General features: G+C 38.4%; 1 protein-coding gene across 8 annotated transcripts in view; it reads left to right on the forward strand.

Moving 5' to 3' along the window:
- LOC127580258 (tyrosine-protein kinase Tec-like) overlaps positions 1 to 24580 on the forward strand; it is a 116872-nt gene that overhangs the window by 66873 nt on the left and 25419 nt on the right. For 7 of the 8 annotated variants that reach the window (XM_052033438.1, XM_052033428.1, XM_052033458.1 and 4 more), the window contains 7 exons: positions 3966 to 4047; positions 6094 to 6222; positions 7548 to 7585; positions 8834 to 9057; positions 14456 to 14521; positions 16858 to 16912; positions 20100 to 20179. In XM_052033438.1, the coding sequence (XP_051889398.1) occupies positions 3966 to 4047; positions 6094 to 6222; positions 7548 to 7585; positions 8834 to 9057; positions 14456 to 14521; positions 16858 to 16912; positions 20100 to 20179 (674 nt within the window). Of the gene's footprint in view, positions 1 to 3965; positions 4048 to 6091; positions 6223 to 7547; positions 7586 to 8833; positions 9058 to 14455; positions 14522 to 16857; positions 16913 to 20099; positions 20180 to 24580 lie in introns of all 8 variants that reach the window. The other variant, XM_052033489.1, reaches the window with a different exon arrangement.

Below are 24580 nucleotides of genomic sequence, written 5' to 3' on the forward strand. Positions count from 1 at the left end.
CTGCTTGACATGTCAAGTGTTTCTGGAGTTTTTTAAAATTTTCATTGGCTGATTAAATTATGAGGGCACATTGGGGCTGTATTGAATGGAAGAATAGGTGATTTATCTGTAATGCTTAGAATTAAAAAAAGAAATTTGTTCAAATAAATGAAAGTTGGCTATTTCCTCTGAAGGGTGAATCCATAACATGAGGCACTGCCTAGAAGTAAGAGCTACTCAGTTTCTTATTGAAACCAGGAGAGAGTGAACTACACAATAGGTAAAGGAAATGAGGAACTTCCTGTCTGTATCCCACCATTAAAGGCTACAAATCTGTGTTTCAGCTTTCGGAACTTCGGTCACCAAATATTTACTATGTGATGATATCAAGGGATATAGATTAGAGGTATAGATCGACTTCAATTGGTTGAATAGTGCACCTGGCTTGAGAGGCTGAAAGGCCTACTCACTCACCTGCATTCCTAACTTCTCTATATTGTGGAAGACTTGCTCATTGATACTTGGTAGATTCCTAGCCAAGCTATGTCACTGTAGCTATAACGTTGGCTTAAGGTTCATTGTTGTGGATCATTGAACTATGTTGGATAGGAAGTTTTATTTGGTTTGAATCTATCAGATGAAATTTGGGATATACGAAATGATAAGTATACTGACCATTTATAGGAAAGTCTGAAAGTATCTTAGGAGCGTGAGGGACATTTGATTGTGAATGGTTTATGTGGTTAGTGCAGTGAAGATAAATTTCATCCCCAATATGTTTTCAGATTCTGTTGCAATTTACTCATATGTACAGAATTATTTGATTCCACCAATCGCAATGAATGTGTGCATGGGAGCAATGCAGATTTCAAAAATAAACATAGAATTGAGAGTCATGATTTTGTTTATTTGCTGTGGTGGTGTAGGACAAATATCCCCACTATGCTTCCCAAGGATTGAGCTACTGCCTTGTACATTTATTGAGTCCAAGCCAAGGGTTCAATAAATGATGGAAATGGCAGACAAGAAGTTAAGCAATTACAATTAATGTAATTTCTTATTTTCTCTCTCCCTCACTTTTCTCTCTCTCCTTTCTCTCTCTCTCTCTCCTTTCTCTCTCTCTCTTTCCTTTCTCTCTCTCTCTCTCCTTTCTCTCTCTCTCTCTCCCCTTTCTCTCTCTCTCTCCCCTTTCTCTCTCTCCTTTCTCTCTCTCTCTCTCTCTCCTTTCTCTCTCTCTCCTTTCTCTCTCTCTCTCCTTTCTCTCTCTCTCTCCTTTCTCTCTCTCTCTCTCTCCTTTCTCTCTCTCTCTCTCCTTTCTCTCGCTCTCTCCCCTTTCTCTCGCTCTCTCCCCTTTCTCTCGCTCTCTCCCCTTTCTCTCGCTCTCTCCCCTTTCTCTCGCTCTCTCCCCTTTCTCTCGCTCTCTCTCCCCTTTCTCTCGCTCTCTCTCCCCTTTCTCTCGCTCTCTCTCCCCTTTCTCTCGCTCTCTCTCCCCTTTCTCTCGCTCTCTCTCCCCTTTCTCTCGCTCTCTCTCCCCTTTCTCTCGCTCTCTCTCCCCTTTCTCTCGCTCTCTCTCCCCTTTCTCTCGCTCTCTCTCCCCTTTCTCGCTCTCTCTCGCTCTCCTTTCTCGCTCTCTCCTTTCTCTCTCCTTTCTCTCTCCCTCTCCTTTCTCTCTCCCTCTCCTTTCTCTCTCCCTCTCCTTTCTCTCTCCCTCTCCTTTCTCTCTCCCTCTCCTTTCTCTCTCCCTCTCCTTTCTCTCTCCCTCTCCTTTCTCTCTCCCTCTCCTTTCTCTCTCCCTCTCCTTTCTCTCTCCCTCTCCTTTCTCTCTCCCTCTCCTTTCTCTCTCCCTCTCCTTTCTCTCTCCCTCTCCTTTCTCTCTCTCTCACCCTCTCCTTTCTCTCTCTCTCACCCTCTCCTTTCTCTCTCTCTCACCCTCTCCTTTCTCTCTCTCTCACCCTCTCCTTTCTCTCTCTCTCTCCTCTCTCTCTCTCCTTTCTCTCTCTCTCTCCCCTTTCTCTCTCTCTCTCCCCTTTCTCTCTCTCTCTCCCCTTTCTCTCTCTCTCTCCCCTTTCTCTCTCTCTCCCCCCTTTCTCTCTCTCTCCCCCCTTTCTCTCTCTCTCTCCCCCCTTTCTCTCTCTCTCTCCCCCCTTTCTCTCTCTCTCTCCCCCCTTTCTCTCTCTCTCTCCCCCCTTTCTCTCTCTCTCTCCCCCCTTTCTCTCGCTCTCTCCTTTCTCTCGCTCTCTCCTTTCTCTCTCTCTCTCTCCTTGCTCTCTCTCTCTCCTTGCTCTCTCTCTCTCCTTGCTCTCTCTCTCTCCTTGCTCTCTCTCTCTCCTTGCTCTCTCTCTCCTTGCTTTCTCCTTGCTCTCTCTCTCTCTCCTTGCTCTCTCCTTGCTCTCTTGCTCTCTCCTTTCTCTCTCGCTCTCTCTCTCGCTCTCTCTCTCCTTTCTCTCTCTCTCTCTCTCCTTTCTCTCTCTCTCTCTCTCTCTCTCTCTCCTTTCTCTCTCGCTCTCTCTCTCTCCTTTCTCTCTCGCTCTCTCTCTCTCCTTTCTCTCTCGCTCTCAGTTATAAACTTAACTTTGCATAGTCACAGCTGCCTCATTGGACAAACTGCCAAGGATCTGATAATCTAAGATTTCCGGTGACTGACCATGTCACCCCCTACCTGACTGTAGTGGCTATGCAGATGTTCTTTTCAGATTAACCACTGTTGGTTGTTATCAGCTGGCTCTCCAGCTTCCCCATTGATCTAAAACTAAGATTTGTGCCACACCCCTCTTCCCCCCACCTTGGCCTTGAGTCTGTAGGAATTCAGGTGCAACTTTCTTATCTTTGTCTATCATATAATTTGAGCCAGCCTTGCACTTGCCTAATCACAATTCAATAGGTCACATATCTATGTTTAAGTTGCATTACATGTGTGGAAATATAGTGCATGAATCTGCATGTCTATTTGTATTCAAACAATTTTACAGCCCTTTTGCACCACCACATTTGATTACATCACTTTTAACTGTATGTGTGGTAATTCCATAAATTAACCAGAATATTATTGTTAAAGCTAAGTCACTCTGTTTGAAGATTGATCTTTTTCATGCAAGGATGTTTCAACTAAAGAGTTCTGGTTTTATTAGCATTTCTATGAGTTGATTAATGGGGATCATTCCAGCAATAATCAAAATATTTCCATAGGCTTGTGGGAATGAATCCTGACTTGTAAGAGCCAATGTTATTACTTAATTGTGAATGTCAGAGTCTTGTGACTCTCAGGAGTTCAGAAGAAGTTAATATTCACAAACACCTTTCACCCTGCTCACATTTCCTTTGCTCACAGCTTGCTGTTTAAGAGTTCATTGAAGAGTACTCTAGGTTTTAAACTTGCTTAATTGTTGTATGTATTGACCACAAAACTTTTTACCCGACAGCTACTTGGCTTCTTTAATACAAGTGTTACCTGCCTACCTGCTGCAGGCTTGGCCACACTGGTATACTTTATTAGGCAATTTTAACCTGCTAATTTTTCTTAAAATCTTTTCTCCTCCTGTTTATTTTTGTTTTTGCCACTTTTTTTGTCCTTTTTTTTTTGAAGGTTTGGAATTCTTACATTTCTTTGTTACTAATTAGTTTCTGGCATCCTGTTACAAGCCCTTAATAAATGGTGAACATGAAGATGGGCATACTATTTATCAATATGGAAATGGAGTCACTGACTCAAAATATATCTACTCAGAGGTCCTGAAGGACCACTTACTACATCAACTAACAATAGCTAATTCAAAGTAGAAAAAAAAGTGGTACATAAACACAAAAGCTAAACTGTCTAATAACAATGTTCATCAGGATCAGTGCATCTGGAGAACTAAATACAATTGACCAATTCCTGTATTATTGTGCACAAGAAATGTTAAGTATCTACTTTTCATGTTTCCTTTCCCCTTAAGGTTCAAATTCTCATGCAGTATGGTAATTGTAAATTCTGTGTTTTGTTTCAGATTATATATGATTGTAATACTCTGTACGTTTTTGCTCCAAATGCTGAGAGCAGAAACACGTGGGTGAAAAAGCTCAAGGAAGGTAATATTTATTGGCAATAATTATCTCCTGATAAGATATTTATTAGTCACATGTACATCGAAGCACAGTGAAATGCGTCTTTTTGCGTTACTGAGAATGTGCTGGGGGCAGCCCGCAAGTGTCGCCACTCTTCTGGCACCAAATAGTATGCCCACAACTCCAAACCTGTACGTCTTTGGAATGTGGGAGGAAACCGGAGCACCCGGAGGAAACCCACACAGACACACGGGGAGAATGTACAAACTCCTTACAGACAGCAGCAGGAATTCAACCCGGCTCGCTGGCTCTGTAATAGCATTACACTAACCGCTACACTACCATGCCGCCAATTCATCCCGTAATTCATCTGGTGGTTTATTTCAAGTTGAAGAATGTGGTTAAAACAACATAAAATTGATGAGAAATAAACCATTGCTTATTTTCAAAATCTTAAAGTGAATTTGAATAAACTCCATAACTCTGTATGGCTGCAAGTGCAGGTGTCCATTGTTTGTAGCTTCTATTTGCCATTTATTTCTTCCAAATTGTCAGCTGCCTTGATGGCTGCAGTTGAACTTGGTAGCTGTACCCATCATAATAAGAAGAGTTTCATAGCATGCAGCAAGGGATTTTAACAAAATTAGGAAAATAAAATTATTCAACCCATTTGCTAAGTAATGAATTTTATCTGGCACATGTATATTTGGAAAGTGTGCTAACCAGGCAAAAGTAGCTAACTATATCTTAGTTATCCATCTGCAGGGACAGAAAAAAAAGTGCACGTTGAACTGTTTATTCATATTTTCCAGTAACAACAGATTAAGTTGTGGAATTAGTAAGGTCAGACTTCTTGGGCTGGGGACAGCCTGTGACACTGGAGAGAGAATAAATAAAATAACAAAAGGGAGGGGAAAAAAAGGGAGAAAAATCACATGAGTCATCATAACCAAAATTGGTGCTTGTCACAGATGACTTTTCCAGAAGAATATTTAGAAGAGGTTGAGAGCTGATTGTGAAAAGTAAGGACCTTAACTGTGATCCTTCTATCTCTTGATAGCCTATTGAATGGCTAGCATCAAGGTGTGAATCCTAAAGTGACATGTCCATGGGTATGTCTCTTTCCTGTGTTTCAGCATCAGACTAGAGCATTTAACGACTGAACAATTTGGGGGAGCCATTTTCATTATCAAGATACATTTTTAAATTCATTTTAAAAATAGACTTGAAAATTTTGTCAAACGTTTTCCCCCCAGAGGTTACATTGGTTAAGTGGAGTCTTTATGTACGGTCTTAGGTGAAAACTGAAAAAAGCTCCGAGTCATTCGGTGGTTAAATGCACTCTGTTTTGATGCTGAAACACAGGAAAGAGAGTGGGCGATGAGTCTGATGATCTTTTAGATCCAGGCTATTAATGTCATGTTATAATTAGTGAAATTTTATGTTAGTGCAAAGATTCAGCAGTGGCTTTGGTACCTAAAGAACAGGTCTCAGGTAGCCAATTGTAATCCAAGAGTAGATTTACTTGAGTTTGATAAAGTCAGAAGCCTTCAAGTACCCAATCTCTTTGGCATCCTGTTGTGAACCTAAAGAAATTCTGGCAAGTTTAGTTTTGATTTGCCTTAAGCTTTAGGAACTTTAGGAACTGTCATTAATTTCATGAAGCAAACCCTGATGAGTTACTGAACCAGATGCTGTGATTGAGCCAAATTAGTTGATTTAGCTGCTTCTTGCACTTATGCTATCACATTATTAGACATCACAGTTTAAAAACTAGTGCATATTTGAAGAAAACAATTGGAAAAAATATATAAATTAAAGATATTTCAAATTGATTTTATAAAGATAAATTTTTGGTTTGGCTTTGTAGCTTAATTAAAAATCTCAAGGTTTCAGTTTCAAATGCTTAAAACTGACAAGAATATATTCAGTTTATTTCATGAACTATTGCAATAAACCAAAATTAGAAGATTGTGGTCAGATTAGGAGCTACTGTATTTTCATTAACCAAGGTTATGCTCAGGTCAACAATTGGTAATCTATACCTTCTTTGATTTTTTTTAAAAATAGAAATTAGAAATAATGAATTGATAATGCCCAAATATCACCCAAAGTTCTGGGCAGAAGGATCATGGCAGTGCTGCAGGCAAGCAGATAAACTTGCTCCAGGCTGTGAGGAATATAACCTCTTTAGTGATCGTAAGTATTGGGTCTCTCATGTCTGACAATGAAGCTGTTCGAGTATTGAGATATTTAAAATTGAGTAACTGTCATTACTGATTTTGAAAAGCATTTGTTGTAGAATCTGCTTCTTATTCTGGTATTAGTCATCTTCTTTATTACCATCTGTATACATCTAATAGATCTAAATGAAAAGGCATGGAGTTAAATTTTGGGATTATTCAATAATAGAAATAATAATTCTTATAAAATTACTATGTTTTTTGTAATATTGCTGGAAAATTGAAATGGTACAATTGCCCATTGAGGTTGAACTAATAAATTGGATGCAGTGAATCATTGTTATTGTTTATGATACGACTTTTATTTGATCCCATTTTTCCTTGGTCTTTTACTGGGCCAAGAAGGAACGATGGGCTAACGTTCTTGGCTCTTGCCATAAAGCCAAGGATCAGCCCGAAATTGAACACTGGCTTTATCAGGAAAAAAAATTGTTCAAGCTGTTGGCATCTGTCCTGCCAACACAGGACAATATTTTGAACATTCATTTAGAACAATATTTTGGCACTTGGTCTTAGGTGAGTCCCGAGTGAGGAGTGGTTTACTTAATGTGGTGGCCTGGGATGGGAGCAGCAGTCATTAAATCGTTAAGCACTCCTGCTTAAGGAACTCTGCTTCAGTTGACAGTTACTATTTAGGCCAGAATGGGTGCTAAATAACTCTGATCAGGGCAGGCCTGACATCAGCCTCACTTATTGCTGCCCACTTACTGTAGGGGACCTGAAGCAGGGTTATTGGGCTCCTCATTTCTACTGTTGAGTAACCTACTGCCTGCTTTAGGTGACTAAATGGGACACCTGGAAATTGTTCAGTTTCAGGCCAGGTTATTATTGTGGATCTTTGGGGGTGGGGAGGGGGGAGAAAGAATTGTGCCTTGTTAGATTCATATTCTATTTCTTTTCCATTGTATGTTTCTCACTTTTGATCCAAGGATACCTTTGGATGCTTTCAAAATTTAACCACTGCCATTTGTATGCAAATTTACCTGTTATCATTGTATGCCCAAGTAAATACTGTATCATGCATTCAGTCAAATATTCTGTCAGTGATGCTTCCAGTTTTTTAAAAAAATCTAATATTGTTAAACTTGATTAGGCTATAAACCTTTTGAATGAATGTGTAAATTGGTTAATTTGAATGGGAATTTTATTGATAAAAGCAGCAATGTCATTAGAACCATCAATTTATGAACAAAGTTATTCTGACTATGGATAAGTGTGTTCTTTATAGACTTCTGTTGGAGACTGATTTAATACTTTGAAAACATTATCTTTTCTCTTTAGTTAGTCGTAAACCACTTCCACCAACACCAGATGATGTGGTAAGAAATTACAAAAAAGTCGATATTTTAATGCACTATTGCATGCCTTAATTTTTGACTATTTCCTTACTGTAGTGTAGTATTAAGAGTTAAGTATAGCTGATAGTAGTGAAAGAAATTCTGGCAAGTTTAATCATTTGCTATTCCTGAACAAAGTGATTCAAGCATCTTTTGCAGGCCAGCTTATTATTTGTTATTACAGTATTGACCTCACAAAAATGGCATAGAAAAACAAGAAGTAATCCCTTTGTGCCTGCTCAGCCATTCAATATGATCGTAACTAATTCTCTTCATACAAGCAATTTTATTTTCTAAAGTAATAACATTTAACTGTCTACTGTAAGCTTATGTTTGTTTTTACTATTTTTATTATTCTTAGTTTAATTTTTAATAAGTTAATAGTAAATTGCTTCCTAGTTTCCTTTCTATTAGAATTTTCATCCAGCTTGATAATAGCACAACAGCTAGATGTCAGGAATCCTGATGAAGTGAACTCTGAGATAGTAGGTGTCAGACAAGGGAAGGTTCATGCCACAGTGATAGCAACATTGTTGAGGGAAATAGTTTCCTGGACAACAAGAAGTACATTTTTTTTTGCATGGGGCAGTATGGTTATTAGAATAATGAGAAATATTCCTGTAATCTTTGAAATCATTACACAGCCATAGTTAGGTTCAGTTCAGGTGATATTCAGTGATTACAGGAAAATTCAGATAATTTGGCACATTTGGGAAATTGTTTGTGTCAGATTATCTGAATTTTCCTGTAGCAGATTTTCCAGACTATTGGATGTTATTCCTATTAATACCCTAACATATTTAGAATAATCTTTTAAAAAAAAAAGATGTTACACATTATTATAATGTTTTCCAGTGAACTTGACCCATTTAAAGGGAGGGTGCGAAACAGGATCCTGGTCACTTTAAAGACAGGGTGGGAACTGGGGTCCCAGTGAGTGAAATGGGAGCGAGGTAACTGGGTCCCCGTAAGTGCCATGGAGCCTGGGAATCACCCAGTGAATTGAAGGGGAGTGCAGGAACCAGGGCACCAGCAAGTTGGAAGGGAGCATGGCAAATGTTACTTGGTGAGTAGGATTCCAAAGGATCAGATAGGGGATTATCAGTGTTTTTATTGTATTATTGTTTTTATTGTAAATGCAGCTTAATGTTAGCAAGATTTTCATGGCATCTGATTCATGGAAGTTACTTTTCATTGTAAAATATTCTGTCTTGACTCCATCGTATTCAGCAGCTACATAACAATCTCCCAGGAATTGTTTATAAGCCTCCAGCACATTTACCAGAAGATGAAGAAGAGGAGGAGGCAGAAGAGGAGGAAGAAGCTGAGGTGGTTCTTGCAATGTATGACTTTGAAGCATTGGAGTCCCATGATTTAAGTCTAGTTAAGGGTGAAGAATATGTGCTGATAACAAAGTCTGATATGCATTGGTGGAGAGCAAAAGACAAAAATGGGTAAGTGTCTTCTACTGGCTCTTGTAACTTGGAACCAATGTATTTGAGTGCTGGATATGATGTGAACAAAAAAGTTCTACGTTACATGTCAATTTATATGGTTCCATTGCAATAATAAAACTGTTTAGCATTTATATACATTTACTCTGTTTCTCCCTCCACAAAACTTGCTTGAATCATTCTGTGCTTCCAGCAGTTTTTTTTTGCTTTCAGATTCCAGCACCTGTGTTATTTTTGTTAATATTACCATCATGCAATATTTAAAATAAAAAGCATAGTAAAACTCCAATAATCCAGGGCCTTTGGGACTTCGGTGGTGCAGGACTGACAGATCTTCTGGACTATTGGATATTACTCCAATTAATACCCCAAGGCTATTTTACTTCATTTTTTTAAATAAATGTAACAGAGGAATAATAAATATTCCATCAAACTGTGAGTGATTAAAGAGAGATCAGTAAATGGGCCCCTAGTGAGCTTAATGTGGGCATGGGAAACAAGTCCAAGATGAGTTTGTGTGAAACAGGGCTCCAGTGAGTTTAAATAGAGCACTGGAACTAGGACCTTGGTCAGTTTAAAGACAGCGTGGGAAGCAGGACCTGCTGAGCTGATGCCAAATCATCAGGATTTCCAAATACTCATGGATTCTGGCCACTTATCTGCTTCTGTTTGTCGTATGATTGCTTTTGTTACATTAATGGCCAAGAGATCCATTCTATTTAAATGGATGGATCCTGTACCTCCTACCACATTTCAATAGTTTTCTCAAATTATAACATGTTTAAACTTAGAAAAAATTAGGAGTGGTACTGTTGATCCTTCGCTTAAATTTGAGGAAGTCTGGAGTTCATTTATTCAGTATTTCCATATGATATAACCAGATCTTTTTCGAATCCCTTTCAATAACCTTTGAATATAGAGGAGCGGAGCTAATGACATAATAATGTTCTTTTTTTAACCGAAGAAATATCAGTCCAGCTTTTTTTTGAAGTTTTTGGTTTACTTTTGTTTATTTTGTTTTAATTTGGGGGGTTCTCTTTTCATATAATTAAATTTCTTTTCAAATTCTTTTGTATCATGCTCACTTAGTAAGAGATTGGGAGGTTCAGATTATATATTTTACTCCCTGTGAGTGTATATATTAACTGTTATTGTTATCCCGATCTCTTCGCACCATGTGTATAATCACTATTGTTATGTATATTAATTTGAAATTTTATAAAAGAAGAGGATTTCCAAATACTCGACAGAGGATTATTGGATTCTTTCTAATTATTAGAATATAGAACAGTATGGCACAGGAACAGGCCCTCTGGCCCACGATGTTGTGCCAAAGTAAACTAGTAATTAAATGCCTAAATAAACTAATACCTTCTGCTTACACAATGTCCATATCCCTCCATTCTCTGCACATCCATGTGCCTATCCAAGAGCCTCATAAACACCTCTATCATATTTGCCTCCACTAGCACTATTCCAGACACCCACCACTCTGTGGGGGGAGAAAAAACTTGCCCACACATCTCCTTTGGACTTGCCCCCCTCACCTTAAATGCATGCCTAGTATTAGATATTTCAACCTCGGGAAAAATATACCGGCTGTCTACTCTATCTATGCCTCTCATAATCTTATAAACTTCTATCGGGTCTCCTCTCAGCCTCCGCTGCTCCAGAGAAAACAACTCAAGTTTGTCTAACCTCCCCTCATAGCACATGCCCTCTAATCCAGGCAGCATCCTGGTAAACTCCTTCTGCACCCTCTCCAAAGCCTCCACTTCCTGCCTATGATGGGGCGACCAGAATTGAATGCAATACTCCAGATGCGGCCTGACTAGACTTTTATAAAGCTGCAATATAACTTCCCAACTCTTGAACTTAGTGCCTCAACTAATAAAGGCAAGCATAACATATGCCTTCTTTACCACCTATCAACCTGTGCAGCCACTTTCAGGGAGCTATGGACTTGGACCCTAAGATCCCTCTGTACATCAACACTTTTAAGGGTCTTGCCATTAACAGTGTACTGTCCCTTTACATTTAATCGCCCAAAGTACATCACCTCACATTTGGCTGTATTAAACTCCATTTGCTATTTCTCTGCTGATATCTGCAACTGATCTATACCCCACTCTATCCTTTGGCAATCTTCTAAGCTATCCACAATACCACCAATCTTTGTATTATCTGCAAACTTACAAACCCACGCATCCACATTTTCATAATCTATCTCAAACAGCAGAGGTTCCAGTACAGATTCATGTGGAACACCACTAGTCACAGACCTCCAGCCAGAATAAGTCCTATCGATCACAAGCCAATTCTGAATCCAAATGGCCAGGTTACCGTGGATCCCATGCATCTTAATCTTCTGGATGAGTTACCATGAGGGACCTTGTCAAATGCCTTGCTAAAATCCATGTAGACTTGGATCCATAAAATCCATCCATCCACAGCTCTACCTTCATCAATCATCTTTGTCACCTCCTCGAAAAAATCACGTTAGTAAGACACGACTTGCCCCGCACAATGCCATGCTAACTTTTCCTAATTTGGTCATGGTTTTCCAAATGCTCATAAATCCTATCCCTAAGAATCCTCTCCAATAGCTTCCCCACCACTGACATGAGACTTACCGGTCTGTAGTTTCCAGGATTATCCCTATTTCCTTTCTGGAATAACAGAACAACATTAGCTACTCGCCAGTCCTCTGGGACCTCGTTTGTGGCTTGAGAGGACACAAAGATCTTGGTCAAGGCCCCAGCAATCTTGTCTCTTGCCTCTCTCCATAACCTGGGTATGTTGCATAACCTGGGGTTAGTACGTTCACAGACAATACAAACATATTCCATGTATTAAGCTAGTTGTTACTTCCTGTACTGAAGTGATTTTGAGGATGTGGGACTGTTGATCATGATTGTGCACTTTCAAAATTACTATAAACTGATGGAATGTTGTAGCAGTGCACTATCTTCTCAGAATCTGAAATGAAAACCTTGAAGAATTGCTTATTAGGAGCACTGGGCTAGAAATTTGTTTACATAACTCCCCAAAATAAACTCTGCTGTGCTGTTGAAAGTTGGGATAACAATGGGTAGAATAATTTTGCGTGCAATTCTGGATGGCTTCGTGCCCATCAGGATATTTGTCTTTTCATTTATTCAGCAGGGTTTTCATCTTCTTTCGTTTTTTTTCTGGCAAGTATCTTCGCCATATAATGTCAATGGTAGCATAACACACAAAACCAATCTGCAGTCTGATTTTTGAACCTCACTGGTCTGAAAAATCACACTTACTTGTAAAACAATCAGGTTTAACAAACTCCATTTTGTCTGAATTGGTGCTATTTCAAGGGCTAATGCTGAAACTATATTCTATGTCCTCGCAGATCTGTAACCTCCTATGACTGTAAATACTACCTCATATGTTCCTTGATTGCTATTCCCATGGGGGTGATGGTCACAGCTACTTTCATCCTCCTAGTTTCAAGATCAATGCAGGCTGCTGCTGTTGATCTCTGCCACATCTCACAGTTTGCTGCTCACAACTGCAGTGGGGAGGTGACCCAGGTTCCAGGACAGGAGACTTCATTTACTTTGCTTTCAGCCTACTGGAGCAGGCAGGGGAATTGCAGGGTTTTCTAAAGTGTAGGCATATTCATAAAATGCACATGTCCTTATAGAAACCTCCTTGACAACCTCCTGCCAAGAGTTCCTTGCTATAATCCTGGAGGTCCTCTATGGCCTCTTTGGTCAAAGAACACACCTTCTTCACCCAGTTGCCTGGGTTTCTTGGGAGCACTTTCCTGGCACCTTCCTTCACTGTAGCATCTATTCATTGGCAGCATTCTGCTCTAATTGGAAGTGATAGTTGTATAGTGGTACATTCTTTTAAGAGCTGCCTAAGTAGATCACACTTGCCCTATTACATTGTAACAACTGTGAGAATGGTGTACATTGAACCAAGAATGTTCGTTATAGTGAGGTGTTACATGTGGAAACCTGACAGCCCTGTTCCATGAACTTTGGATTTGAAGTTCCTGCTCTTTTTGTGCACTTTTATCCTAATCCTGTTTTACTGTAATTAATGTGCAAATAAATTTTTAGGCTACAGTGTACGTAGCAAAATGCTTAATGGGATGATATTGCAAGATGATAGACTCAGCTTTTGGGCCAAATTTTGCAACAGAAATAACTGTCAGGCTAACAGTGCTGATTCTTATTCATGTGGAAATTGGGTAACAACTTCTGGTGACCACACATGAACGGTTAAGTGTTGAAGTGAGGAGGTTACTATCTGAGATGTCCTGTTTTGCCAAAGTATTGTAAAATAATCCATATTGCCATCAAGCTCACAATGGAAGTACTTTTTACATTTTTTTTTAAATAACTTGCTGAATTCCTGTAAGGGAAGGGGGGGTTTAGACTATTACTTTTAAAATTAAAGTTAACTGCTGATGTAAGGTTTTGAACAGTAGACTGGAACCACTACTGATCTGATCCTGCAAAATGTTACTGTATTGCCACACATGTTGCTGGTTAGATAGATACCATCCTCTGTAACATCATTTGTAGAATAGCATTCCTGACTGAGGTGGTGTGGACTTTTCATTTTCGTGCATCTGCTAATGTTAATAATTCTTCTTTGACAAGGTTCCCAATTAATTGCTGATTTGTGCTAATTATGGGCCAGTATTTGCATGAAACCACAACATTTAATCTTGGGTTAGGGAGATAAAATAGTAGAATGAGGACACAATGGAGCAAAAAGACCAATTAATTGGTTATTGGTATATTATTGTCAGATGTACCAAGATACAATGAAAAGCTTTGTTTGCATGCCATCCAGACAAATCATTCTATACATATGTATATCAAGGTAGTACAAAAGGAAAAAAAAAAGCAGAATATAGCATTACAATTGCAGAGAAAGTGCAGTGCAGATAGATAAATAAAATGCAAGGGGCATTCAAGAGTCTTATAACAGAAGGATAAAGTTGTCCTTGAGCCTGGTGATGTGTTCTCAAGCTTTTGTATCTTCTGCCCGAAGGGAGGGGAGAGAGGAGAGAAGAGAGAATGATTAGGATGGGAGGGTTCCTTGATTATGTTGGCTACTTTCCCGAGGCAGCAGGAGTCAATAGAGGGGATGTATTCACTCAGGAAGTCAAGTTAATTATACAGTTTATAAGTTTTGCATCGAATTTCTTTAATCTTATAAGAAAGTGGACAGTACCATCCAAACTCAACTAACTTTAAAAACAAGAAGCTGTTGGAAGAATGTACAATTTTAGAATTGTACAGTTTACAATTTCAGACTGGTAGTATAAAGTTAAAATCTAAAATATAGGTAAATGTTAAAGATACTTGTATCATCAGAATTTTTAATTTTTTTTCCTTTACAGAAATGAGGGTTACATACCGAGCAACTACGTAACTGAGAAGAAATCCAGCAATTTAGAAAAATACGAGTAAGTCAAACAGTCTAATAAATTGCAGCCATATTATGCAATTTTGCTTTATGTTAAATTACCCTAAGATTTAACTCGGGATAGCTTGAGTTCAATTCCCACTCCAGACAGATGTGTGCAAAATCTAGGCTGATGTTTTGATGTCATACTGAAGGAGTGCTTCATTGTCAGATGTAACATTAAACTGGGCCTGTTTGGATGTTAAAGGTCCCATGGCATTTTGCAGAGATGAGTGTGGTTTTTCTTTGTGGTATCGTGTGCAATGTGTATTTTTCAACCAGATTGCAAAAGGTTAGTTGTTTTGCCACTTGCGCCATTGCTGTTTGTGTGAACATAATGGCTGCTGCATCTCTGTACTTTACAATACTGACTACACGCTGAAAATACATACAGGTTTTGAAATGCTTTGAAATATTATGAACTTGTGAAAGTGCCCGTATAGCTGTAAGTCTGTCCATTTCCTCCCTTTTCATTGCCCCGTACACTCTTGTTGCTCTCTCTCTTCTGTCTTTTTGCCCCTGCTCATCTCTTTCCTTTTTCTCCCTATCTCTACTCCCTTTCTCCCGAATAACCCCCACATTTGTCCTCTGCCCTTTCGTCTCTTTCCTCCTCTTGTGTCTGCCTCTATATCATAGAGTCTCTCTTCCCACCATACTCTCGGGGCTGATCTTCTCTCCTGTTTTTCTCTCTACTTCCTCCCACCCCTCCTTCCCCACTAGGCATTGCGCTTGCATACACCATGCCAAGGAAACAGGAGACTGCGCGTAGAGCAGAACAAGGTGCTAATAGGGTGAAAGGCCCTTTTGGCAGGAGGATGAGCAGTTCTCCAACCTGAACCTTGGCAACAAAAGTAGAGAGTGCCTGTGCTTCAATAAGGGCATTCTCACTGAGATCTGTATCATTGCTGCAGCCACAACTATAACTTCAACTTCATAGTGTTAATCGTTGATTGATGGCCTGCAGGGTCCATGCTGGCTGTCAATCAACCATTTACACTAAACCTATATTAATCGCATTTTTGTTTTATCCTACCTACATTCTCACCAATTCCCCCCAGATTCTACCATTCATCTACACACTAGGGGCAATTTACAGTGGCCAACTAAACTACCAGCCTGCATGTCTTTGGGAGGTGGGAGGAAACCAGAGCACCTGGAGGAAACCCATGCAGTCACAGGGAGGGAACGTGTAAACTCCACACAGACAGCACCTGAGATCGGGATTGAACCTAGGTCTCTGGCGCTGTGAGGAAGCAGCTATGCTGGTTGTGCTACTGTCCCACCCCTTGGGGCAGGACAAGGACTGTATTATCAATGACTGTTGAGGTGATATTGGCAGTGAGCTTCTTGGCCTGGTAGGAACTAGATCGGCCTTCTTTCCCATCCATTATGACATTTTGAAAGCCACTGATGGTTTCTGTTCAAAGAAGGTCAACTATATTTAATTCTGTTCTGCCAGAGACTAGGGATAAATATTGGACAACACGTGGGATAACTCCTCTGCAGTGCGATCTTTTGTGTTATCCTGAGGCATTTAATGGGGCCTTGGTTTAATGTTTTATCCAAAAGACGGCACCTATTATGGTGCAATATGCTCTCATTACTGCACCAATGTATCAAGCCAAGGTTTATGTATCCTGACTGGAAGGTGAGAGTATAAACAAAATGAAGGCACAACTGACACTGATGCAAATAATTCCTTTTGAAAATCCAGATTTACTCCATTTAATGGTATCCCTGTTATTGACTCTGCTCATTAAATTTGTTACATGTGATTTCCTGTTCGTAGAGCATGTTGACTCTCCCCAATCATTTTCTAAGAAGTCTGTCACCACTTCATGAAAAATTAGTTGTGACATTTTTCTGATGTAATGCTAATTGGCCAGTAATTCCCTATTTTCTTTTTCCTCTCTCAAATAACAACATTGCAGATTTACCATCCACTCCAGAGATCAATCATGAATCCAAGTAATTTTGGAAGATTACTACCAAAGTCATTCTAATCCATCAAACAATCTAAAATAGGTTAATGATTGGATGAGAATGCATGTGGCTTGAATAAGTATGCAGATGACATCAAAATTGATTTTTGGCACACCAGCATGATTTTTTAAAAACAAAAAGTATTCTATTAGGAAGAGTTTGCTATCATTTTGTCCCTGTATCAACCTTGGGGTATTTCAAAGCCTCAGCAGCCAATTATCATAAAGTTAGTTTCAATAGGCTTCAAAAGTATAAATAACTGGTTATAAAGATTGAAACAAAAACTATAATGCTGAGGATGCAGTTTGCTGAAAAGTATCTAATTCTCTGATCTGTTTTCCTTTTTTTGTCTAGGTGGTATTGTAAAAATGCTAATAGAAGTAAAGCAGAATATTTACTAAAATCTGAGGTAATACCGAAATATGTTCTTTAGTTACAAAGAACTTACACATTTAAAAAAAGTATTCAAATAAATCGACAGGTTGGATATAAAGTAGGTTGTTGATAACAATAGAAATAACAACAGAAATAACACAAAATTTGAGGCTACTTTTTCATATTTGTTCTTAACATTGTCTTTTTGCAAAATGTCAAATGTATGTAGTTAATATGTTACAGATTTCCGTATTATAATTAAGTTGGTTGCATTTACAAAATGTTATATATTTTATTAAAATTAATTGTCTTAAGTCATAAAGCTATCTTCGACACAAATTCAATTAAAAATTTGCCATATTCCTGTTTAAAGAATCTTGGGCAAAATTTTGTCAAGGCCACCTTGAATTATTTGAATTGATCCATTTCGTAATCACTGCATGTATATATGTGTGTCATGATTTACTTCAGTTTAATGGAGCAGCTTCAAATGCCAGCACGTACATACTTCTGGTGTCCCTTATTCCATTTCTGGCTTGGTTAAGTCATATTGCTTGATTGTGAGCTGAGCATCTCCCCAAATTCACTCCATTACAGAAAATAAAACCATTGAAAGTCACTTATTGATTTAGTGCCAAGTTACATTAGAACACATAAATATACGTCCAAATTAGGAGCAAGAATGGGCCCCTTGTCTCTTTAGCCCCTTGCAGCTGCTTCACCATTTAATAAGGCTATTGCCAATTCCAGTGTACCTCTGGTAACCTTTTGCATATCAAGAATCTATCCACCTCTGCCTTTAACATATTCAAAAACTTCTTCCTTATACCTTTTGAAGAAGAGTTTCAAAAAGTCAGCATTCTCCAAGAAAAAAAATGAGCTCATCTCTGCCTTAAATGGATGACCCATTATTTTTGAACAGTGATTCTTTGGTTTTGATTCTCCCTTGAGAAGAAACATCCTCTCCACATCCACTCTGTCAAGACTCTGCGGGATCTTTTATGTTTCAATCCAAGTCACCTCTTACTTTTCTAAACTCCAGTGGAAAGAAGCTTACAATTTCATGCAGCATGAGACAATTTTCTTTCCATCTTGTCTCTTGTGTCAGTCAATAAAACAAACAGGGTGCTGTTCCATTAGTACTCTTCCCTACTTTTACTGTACATACATATCCAATTAAAAGATTAGTGCAGGAGCAGATAGCTTCTTCTTGTTTTGGGGAGTCTTGCTGTTTTCCAAAATTAGAATGTTTAGGATAGCAGTGCAATATATTTTAGAGAAATACAAAATGTTATGTTCTTTGGTTCTAAAGTGTATCAGAAAATTGAACCTTTTTATTTTCAATTTGCTTTTTAAATCATGCTTTAGATGAAATGCTCTTGAACAGGAGCAACTGGTTTTTGAATACATTTAACGGTTGTGGTACCTTCCACTAGGTTGTAGGTGGGTGAGGATATATGTGGGAGTCTGGTTTATATTTGGTCTAGTTGTGGTATCATACAGGTACTTAAAGAAAAGGCAAAATTAAGTTGGTAAAAGAGTAACTTTCTGTTTATTTTTATCTTCAGCTTGTCTGATAAGAATTTTGTTTTCCAACACTATTTAACAACTGTCACTTTTTGAGCAAGCAGCATTATCTAGAGTTTTGTCCCCTAGATGTTCAAATAAAACGACAAATTTATCCTTTGGGAATATCTGAAGAAGGCTAGGAAAAAGAGTAGATTGCAGATACAAGTTTTCAAGAACTATTTAACATTTTTATCCCCCTCCTCTAGTCCTCCACTGTTTTAATTATGTGTTCTCAGTGAGTTACCAGCCTTTTGAGACACCTCATTTTGCAACTCTGTTCTACACCCCGATCCTCTTTGCTCTACCTAGCATTTAAATTGTTCCTTTATTTATCCAAGAATCACAACAAGTTGTTAGGAAGGTTAGTGATATGTTGGGCTTTATTATAAGTTAAGAAAACTGATAGAAGTCCCAAATGGAGTGTGGCACACATTTTGATGTGTGAACAATGATGTACTTGATTGAGAGGGTACAACAAAGTTTCATGAGATTGATTCCTGGGAAGGAGAGACTGTCCAATGACAAGATATCGAGTAGGCAAGGTCTACATCCTCTGGCATTTAGAAGAATGAGAGGTGATCTAATTGAAATCCAGAAGATTCTGTGAAGACTTGTTAGTCTTGATGTTGAGATACAGCTTCCCTTGGAGAATCCAAGAAAAGGGTCATCATATTGGGATAAGGGATCAACCACTTAAGACTGTGATGTGTATAAATTTCTTCACTTAACAATGTGAGTCTTTAAATTTCCTTAGCCAATAAGGTTCCAGATGCTCAGTTGTTCAATGTATTCAAGAGTAATGCTGAAAGATTTTTCCCAATAAGTGAATAAAAAGATATCAGAATAGGTGAGAAAGCAGAATTGGTATAGAGGTTCAGTCATAATCTTGCTGAATGTTAGGACAGGTGTACCAAATAGTTATTCCTGTTCCAATATCTTTTATGTTCTTCTGCAAGAATTTTGAAATATGCTATCCTCTTGCACCAACCAAAGAAAATGTAAGCTGAAAACTCAGCTGCAAATTTATTGAAATTGGTGCCGGATGACTTCTAAAAATATTGTTTTTGTCATTTTTGTAGCATTGCTTTTGTCACTTTGGTGGTCCCTTGAAATACCTTAGAATAGAAAACTTGTAATGCCAAGATCTCAAAGACTCATCAGTTGTTGAAGAACATTTGAAGTGTTATTACCATTGTAACATAGGGGATACAACAAGAGTTTGGACACAATAAGATTATCTGTTTTCAGGTGTTCATTGATAGTTAAATGTTGGTCAGGATTCAGGTTAACAGAGGGAGGGCCTTGGGACCAGAAACATTAACTTTGCTTCTCTTTCCAGAGATGCTGCCTGACCTGCTGAGAGTCAGTTCCGCATCTCAACTGAAATATGGCACCTCTAACTGAGTTATACCCATGAGGTACTTTATTGAAATGCCACCTGCGATTACGTGTTTGAGCCCCTAGAGAGGAATCGAACCCGTAACCTTCCGTTTATGGGTGTGTCATCCCGAATCAAGATTATAAAAGTAAAATGCCTTCAGTTTTTTCATAAAATTTGTATTAATTCAAAGAGATTCAGGGAGGAAATCAACTACTGATTTTGCTTTTTTTCATTTACTGTGGTAGGTTTTAATTTTTTATTTATTTTACAGGATAAAGAGGGAGGATTTCTTGTGAGAGATTCTAGCCAGCCTGGGATGTATACAGTGTCTCTTTACACCAAATTTGGAGGGTGAGCTTATGCTTTATTTCTTTATGGGTGATTCAGTTTAATATTTGGGATAATCATTTTCCTCTTTTACTAAGCGTGCTTGGGCAGGCTTTTGGAAGGTTTGCAACTGGCATTATGCCATATTTGATTCTCATTGCTCAAGGTCTTGGATTATCTAACTAAATTATATTTTGAATGATTACACATTTTTCATCCATACAAAACCTCAAGTGTTAGAAAATTGGGGGAATAGCAAAATTCTATAGTACTTCCATGCTTTCATCCCTGGAAAATTAGAGAAGTAAACAGATTTTGCAGTTGAAACATGAGATTCTGCAGATGTTGGAATCTGGAGCAACACACACAAAATGCTAGAGGAACACAGCAGGTCAGGCAGCATCAGTCTCGACCCAAAATGTCGACTATTTATTTCTCTCCATAGATGCTGCCTGACCTGCTGAGTTCCTCCAGCATTTTGTGTGTGTTTTTGCAGTTGAAAATTGTGGACATGATTTGTACAGGCGTTTGATTAGCATTAATTTGTGATTGAGAGAGAAGAAAACTATGTGATCTAGTACATCAGTAACTCCACAAGTGGTATTTATAGGTCTGCTTGTTACCATTGGATTGAGCTAATCTGTGTCTGTAAAATTTCTGTGACTGCATAAGATACAATGACAAAAGGTTTCATTTATATTCCTCCTTTACTGTAAAGCAGCCCCAAGTGCTTTACAGGGGCATATTCAGATAGAGGAACAAATTGTCAGGAGGTGCCAAATGCTTGGGCAATGGTGCCAGATTGAAGGTGTCCTGGTAGCCGCATATTTAAAATATTTTGTATCTGAAATTACTGGAAAAAGCAGTGATTTTTCAATTTTTTGTATGATTTTGTTACCTCAGATAGGAACGCTGAGGATGCACCCCTTAAGTAGTTTCAGTTACTTAATTCTGGGACCCTCATTTCAGAGGGTGTTGAATTTTTGGCATTTTCTACTGTAGAGGGCTGTAATTGCTAGATAAATTTTTGCACCAGGCAGTAAAGTGGAGCTGAGGCCAATGATCACATCAGTCTCAATACTCCTTGATCTTATCAGATGGTGTTTGAAACTCAAGGAGCTGCTTATTCTACTCTCACTTCTATTACTTGTGTTCTTGGAATGATACCAAGACCTCACTGGGTTCCTCTGCTGGCAAAACATTTATCAATGTTGATTGGTAAAAGTACTCTATGTATTCATATTCTGCGATATTTTTATACACTCACAGGATTCAGCAGCTATTTATATCCAGGGCATAATAGTTTTTCTAGCAAGGGTTATCCATACACACAACCAACAAATGCAGGTTAAAGCTGACATTTAAAGGAATCCTCTTCCTTAAAATAATAATAATAAAAAAGAAGAGTTGCATTTACAGTTAATCTTCAGATGTTTGTTTTAGTAGGTGAGCATGCTTTATTTTGTTTTGGATATTTCAACAACATTTTGGTTTTTGAAAGGAGAACTACTGGCAGCTGAGTTTTGGCTTTAACTGCAGTTTGACTTAATTGGTGCAGTAAAACTGCCATTCCAGCAAGAGGGAAAAACATTTGTGTGTTGGTATTCAGAGGTGAAGGTGGGTGGAGAGAACTGCAGGATTCTGGCTTCTGGAGCAGAAATTTTTACACTGAACATGAAAGAGGACATGTGGACCAAAAAGCATACCAACCATTTGAAGGCCTTCAAACAAAAAAATGGAAATGCTGGAAGAACTCAGCCAGTCAAGCAGCATCTGTGGAAAGAGAAACTAGTTAATATTTTAGGTCAAAGACCCTTCATCAGATCTAGGTCTTCATCAGAATGCCTTCAAACACTGGTAAATTGGAGATGATCCTCTTGTATCTGTGCCTTTTATAGCATAGCTCGGTTGCAAGTGCTCTGTCTGGTAAGCTGCTCAGGACAACCTTACCTCCTTGCTCATGTGCCTATGTAGTAATACCAGGTGAGTCACTGGTTGCAAACCCCTCAGTCTAGCCTTGTTAATTACATGGAGCAAGTGGCTGAATGAATTGTGGAAGTTAGGTTATGGAACTGTAGACTACTGCTTTGTGTACAATCAGTGTGACTTAAATAGTACTGGTTGTGAGAGGTGTTTGTTCTTCAATGCATTTTTTCAAAAAATTGCTGATTTAAAAAAAAATCGATATCATGATGAGTGGTGAATTGGTGTTTGATTAAAATAACTGAAAATAGGGTATCACAATAAAAACATTTTAAACAGGATTTCAATCCATCACTTGTGACTAACCTGATTTTTAAGTTAGTAAAGATTATTTAATGGAAGTTTTCAGGCCTATTTTCTAGTTACCTTAAGGTCCTGTAATCAGATTCTTAATAGTTCAAAACATTTACATTCAAAAGATTTAAAGTCTGTTTTACTATCCTGAATCCAGATGACGTACTTAGCTTTTAGAGCCTCCTTGAAGGTTTATAAACAAATGCAATTAACAAAGATACCCAATTGTGATTAGTTCATCCTGAGGCCAGCTTCTAGCACAGAGTTCCTAAAACCAGTGCAAATGATTGGAAATGTACACTTGAAATATTGCTGTCTTTTGCCCTGGTTCTTTGTGCCTTCCATAAAATTTGTTTTTAACCAACTAATGTCTTTCATTATTAATCCAACACACCAAACATTTGTTGCATCAATCTGGCTTTGGATCTTCTTGTATCTATCAAGATTTGTTACTAAAGGAGGTAAGCCTAGAATTGCTACATCTGCCACAGTCTTTCAAATGCTGAATTTTCATCATTTTGTTTTAAATATAGCTTCACCTTTTTTATACCCACTTGAAAGTAAATATTTATCCTCTAAATTCCCAGATGAAAGCAGATAAGTGAAGTAGGTGTTTGTTTCCCAATAGGTGCTTTGAGTCTGCCATTTATTGTTTAAATTGCTGAAAAATACAGTATAGTCTAAAGCTGGAAAAAATTGCTGCAGAACTAAAAATCAACAACATGGAGATCAGCAATATTGTGCCCTTATCTCTCAACATCTGGCAGGCAATTCAACCTTTGACTTTCTGGGGGGATTTTTATAAGCACTGAAATTTCTTTCCTGATGTAAAATTCACACGAATAACATCAGCAATAGTGCAAACTACCCACTTACTCACCCATCAGGCACCTCCTACCCAATCTATGGAAGGTTCCTATTTGGCCTATTCAGCCACCTCTGAACCAACAGAACTAGATTGGAAGCAAATCATCCATGATCCCAGCGATTGCCTAAGAAGAGAAAGAAGAAGAAGGATTAGGACCATGTGGTTGATATTGCATGTTTTGGACTTGTTAGCAAAAGTAAATCCAAAGGATCTGAATGGACAGGGTCAGCATGGATATAAAACTGGGTAAGGGATAGAAAGGAAAGAGTAATGGTGAGCAGTTTATTTCAGACTGAAGGAAGTATCCTTTATTACTTTAACTTTCATTATTAAGACCACTGTTCCTTTCAGGTGTATACAGGCAAAACCCCACGTTATGGCTGTTTGGGTTATGGAAATTCACCCTTAGAGAATTTGCAAATCACTACTCAAAAACTTGCTCTCAGGGAATTTGTGTGGTGAAAAAAAAGTAAACACAATTTTTTTTTTCCAATTTGAGTATCTTGATGCATGTGCAGATGATGTGGCTTCATGTTATGGAAAGTCGCGATATGGCCCACTTTCTAGGAACGCAAATCCCCCTTACCCCCCACACCCGTTATGTGGGGGTCGCTTGTACTTGCCCCTCAATTAACACTATGATAACATAATTTATTTCCATTTTGCTGGTTGTGGGAGATTGCTGTGCACAATTTAGCTATTGCATTTCCTAATTTGCAACAGTCACTGCATGTTAAAGAACTGCATTGACGATGTGGTGCTTTGGCATAGCTTGAGCTGTGAAAAATTTCATATGATTGTATGTCTTAATTATCTGGATTTTGAGAGAAAAATTTCAATATTTTCCAATGTTATGAAACTCAGAATGGTGCTTAAAAACTGAAATGATAGTAGTAGACTTCAGACATATGACCGGTGACATTGAAAGCCATGTGACAAATGGAATTTGCAGGAAAAACAATTTCAAATCAGTGAATGGCATCAAGTTGGGGGGGGGGGGTGGGTGGGGATGTGGGGTATTGCTAACAAGATAGGAACTTGTTAATAAGCTTGCAGAATGGATGTGTACTGAGTATTTTTAGCAACAGTACAAGGCAGCTACATGCACTCACATGAGTGTCTAAATGGGTTAGAGGAAAAGAAGGATCTGAGGCTATATTTACACTCACCTCTAAAAGCAGTAATGTGGGTCCATCAGGTCACAAAATAAGAAAACAAGCACAAAGATTTCTAGAGGGATAAAATTAATAATCAGTAACATTGTGCTAAATTTATAAAAT

Source organism: Pristis pectinata, chromosome 2 (assembly GCF_009764475.1).
Source record: "Pristis pectinata isolate sPriPec2 chromosome 2, sPriPec2.1.pri, whole genome shotgun sequence".
NCBI classification, from domain to species: Eukaryota; Metazoa; Chordata; class Chondrichthyes; order Rhinopristiformes; family Pristidae; genus Pristis; species Pristis pectinata.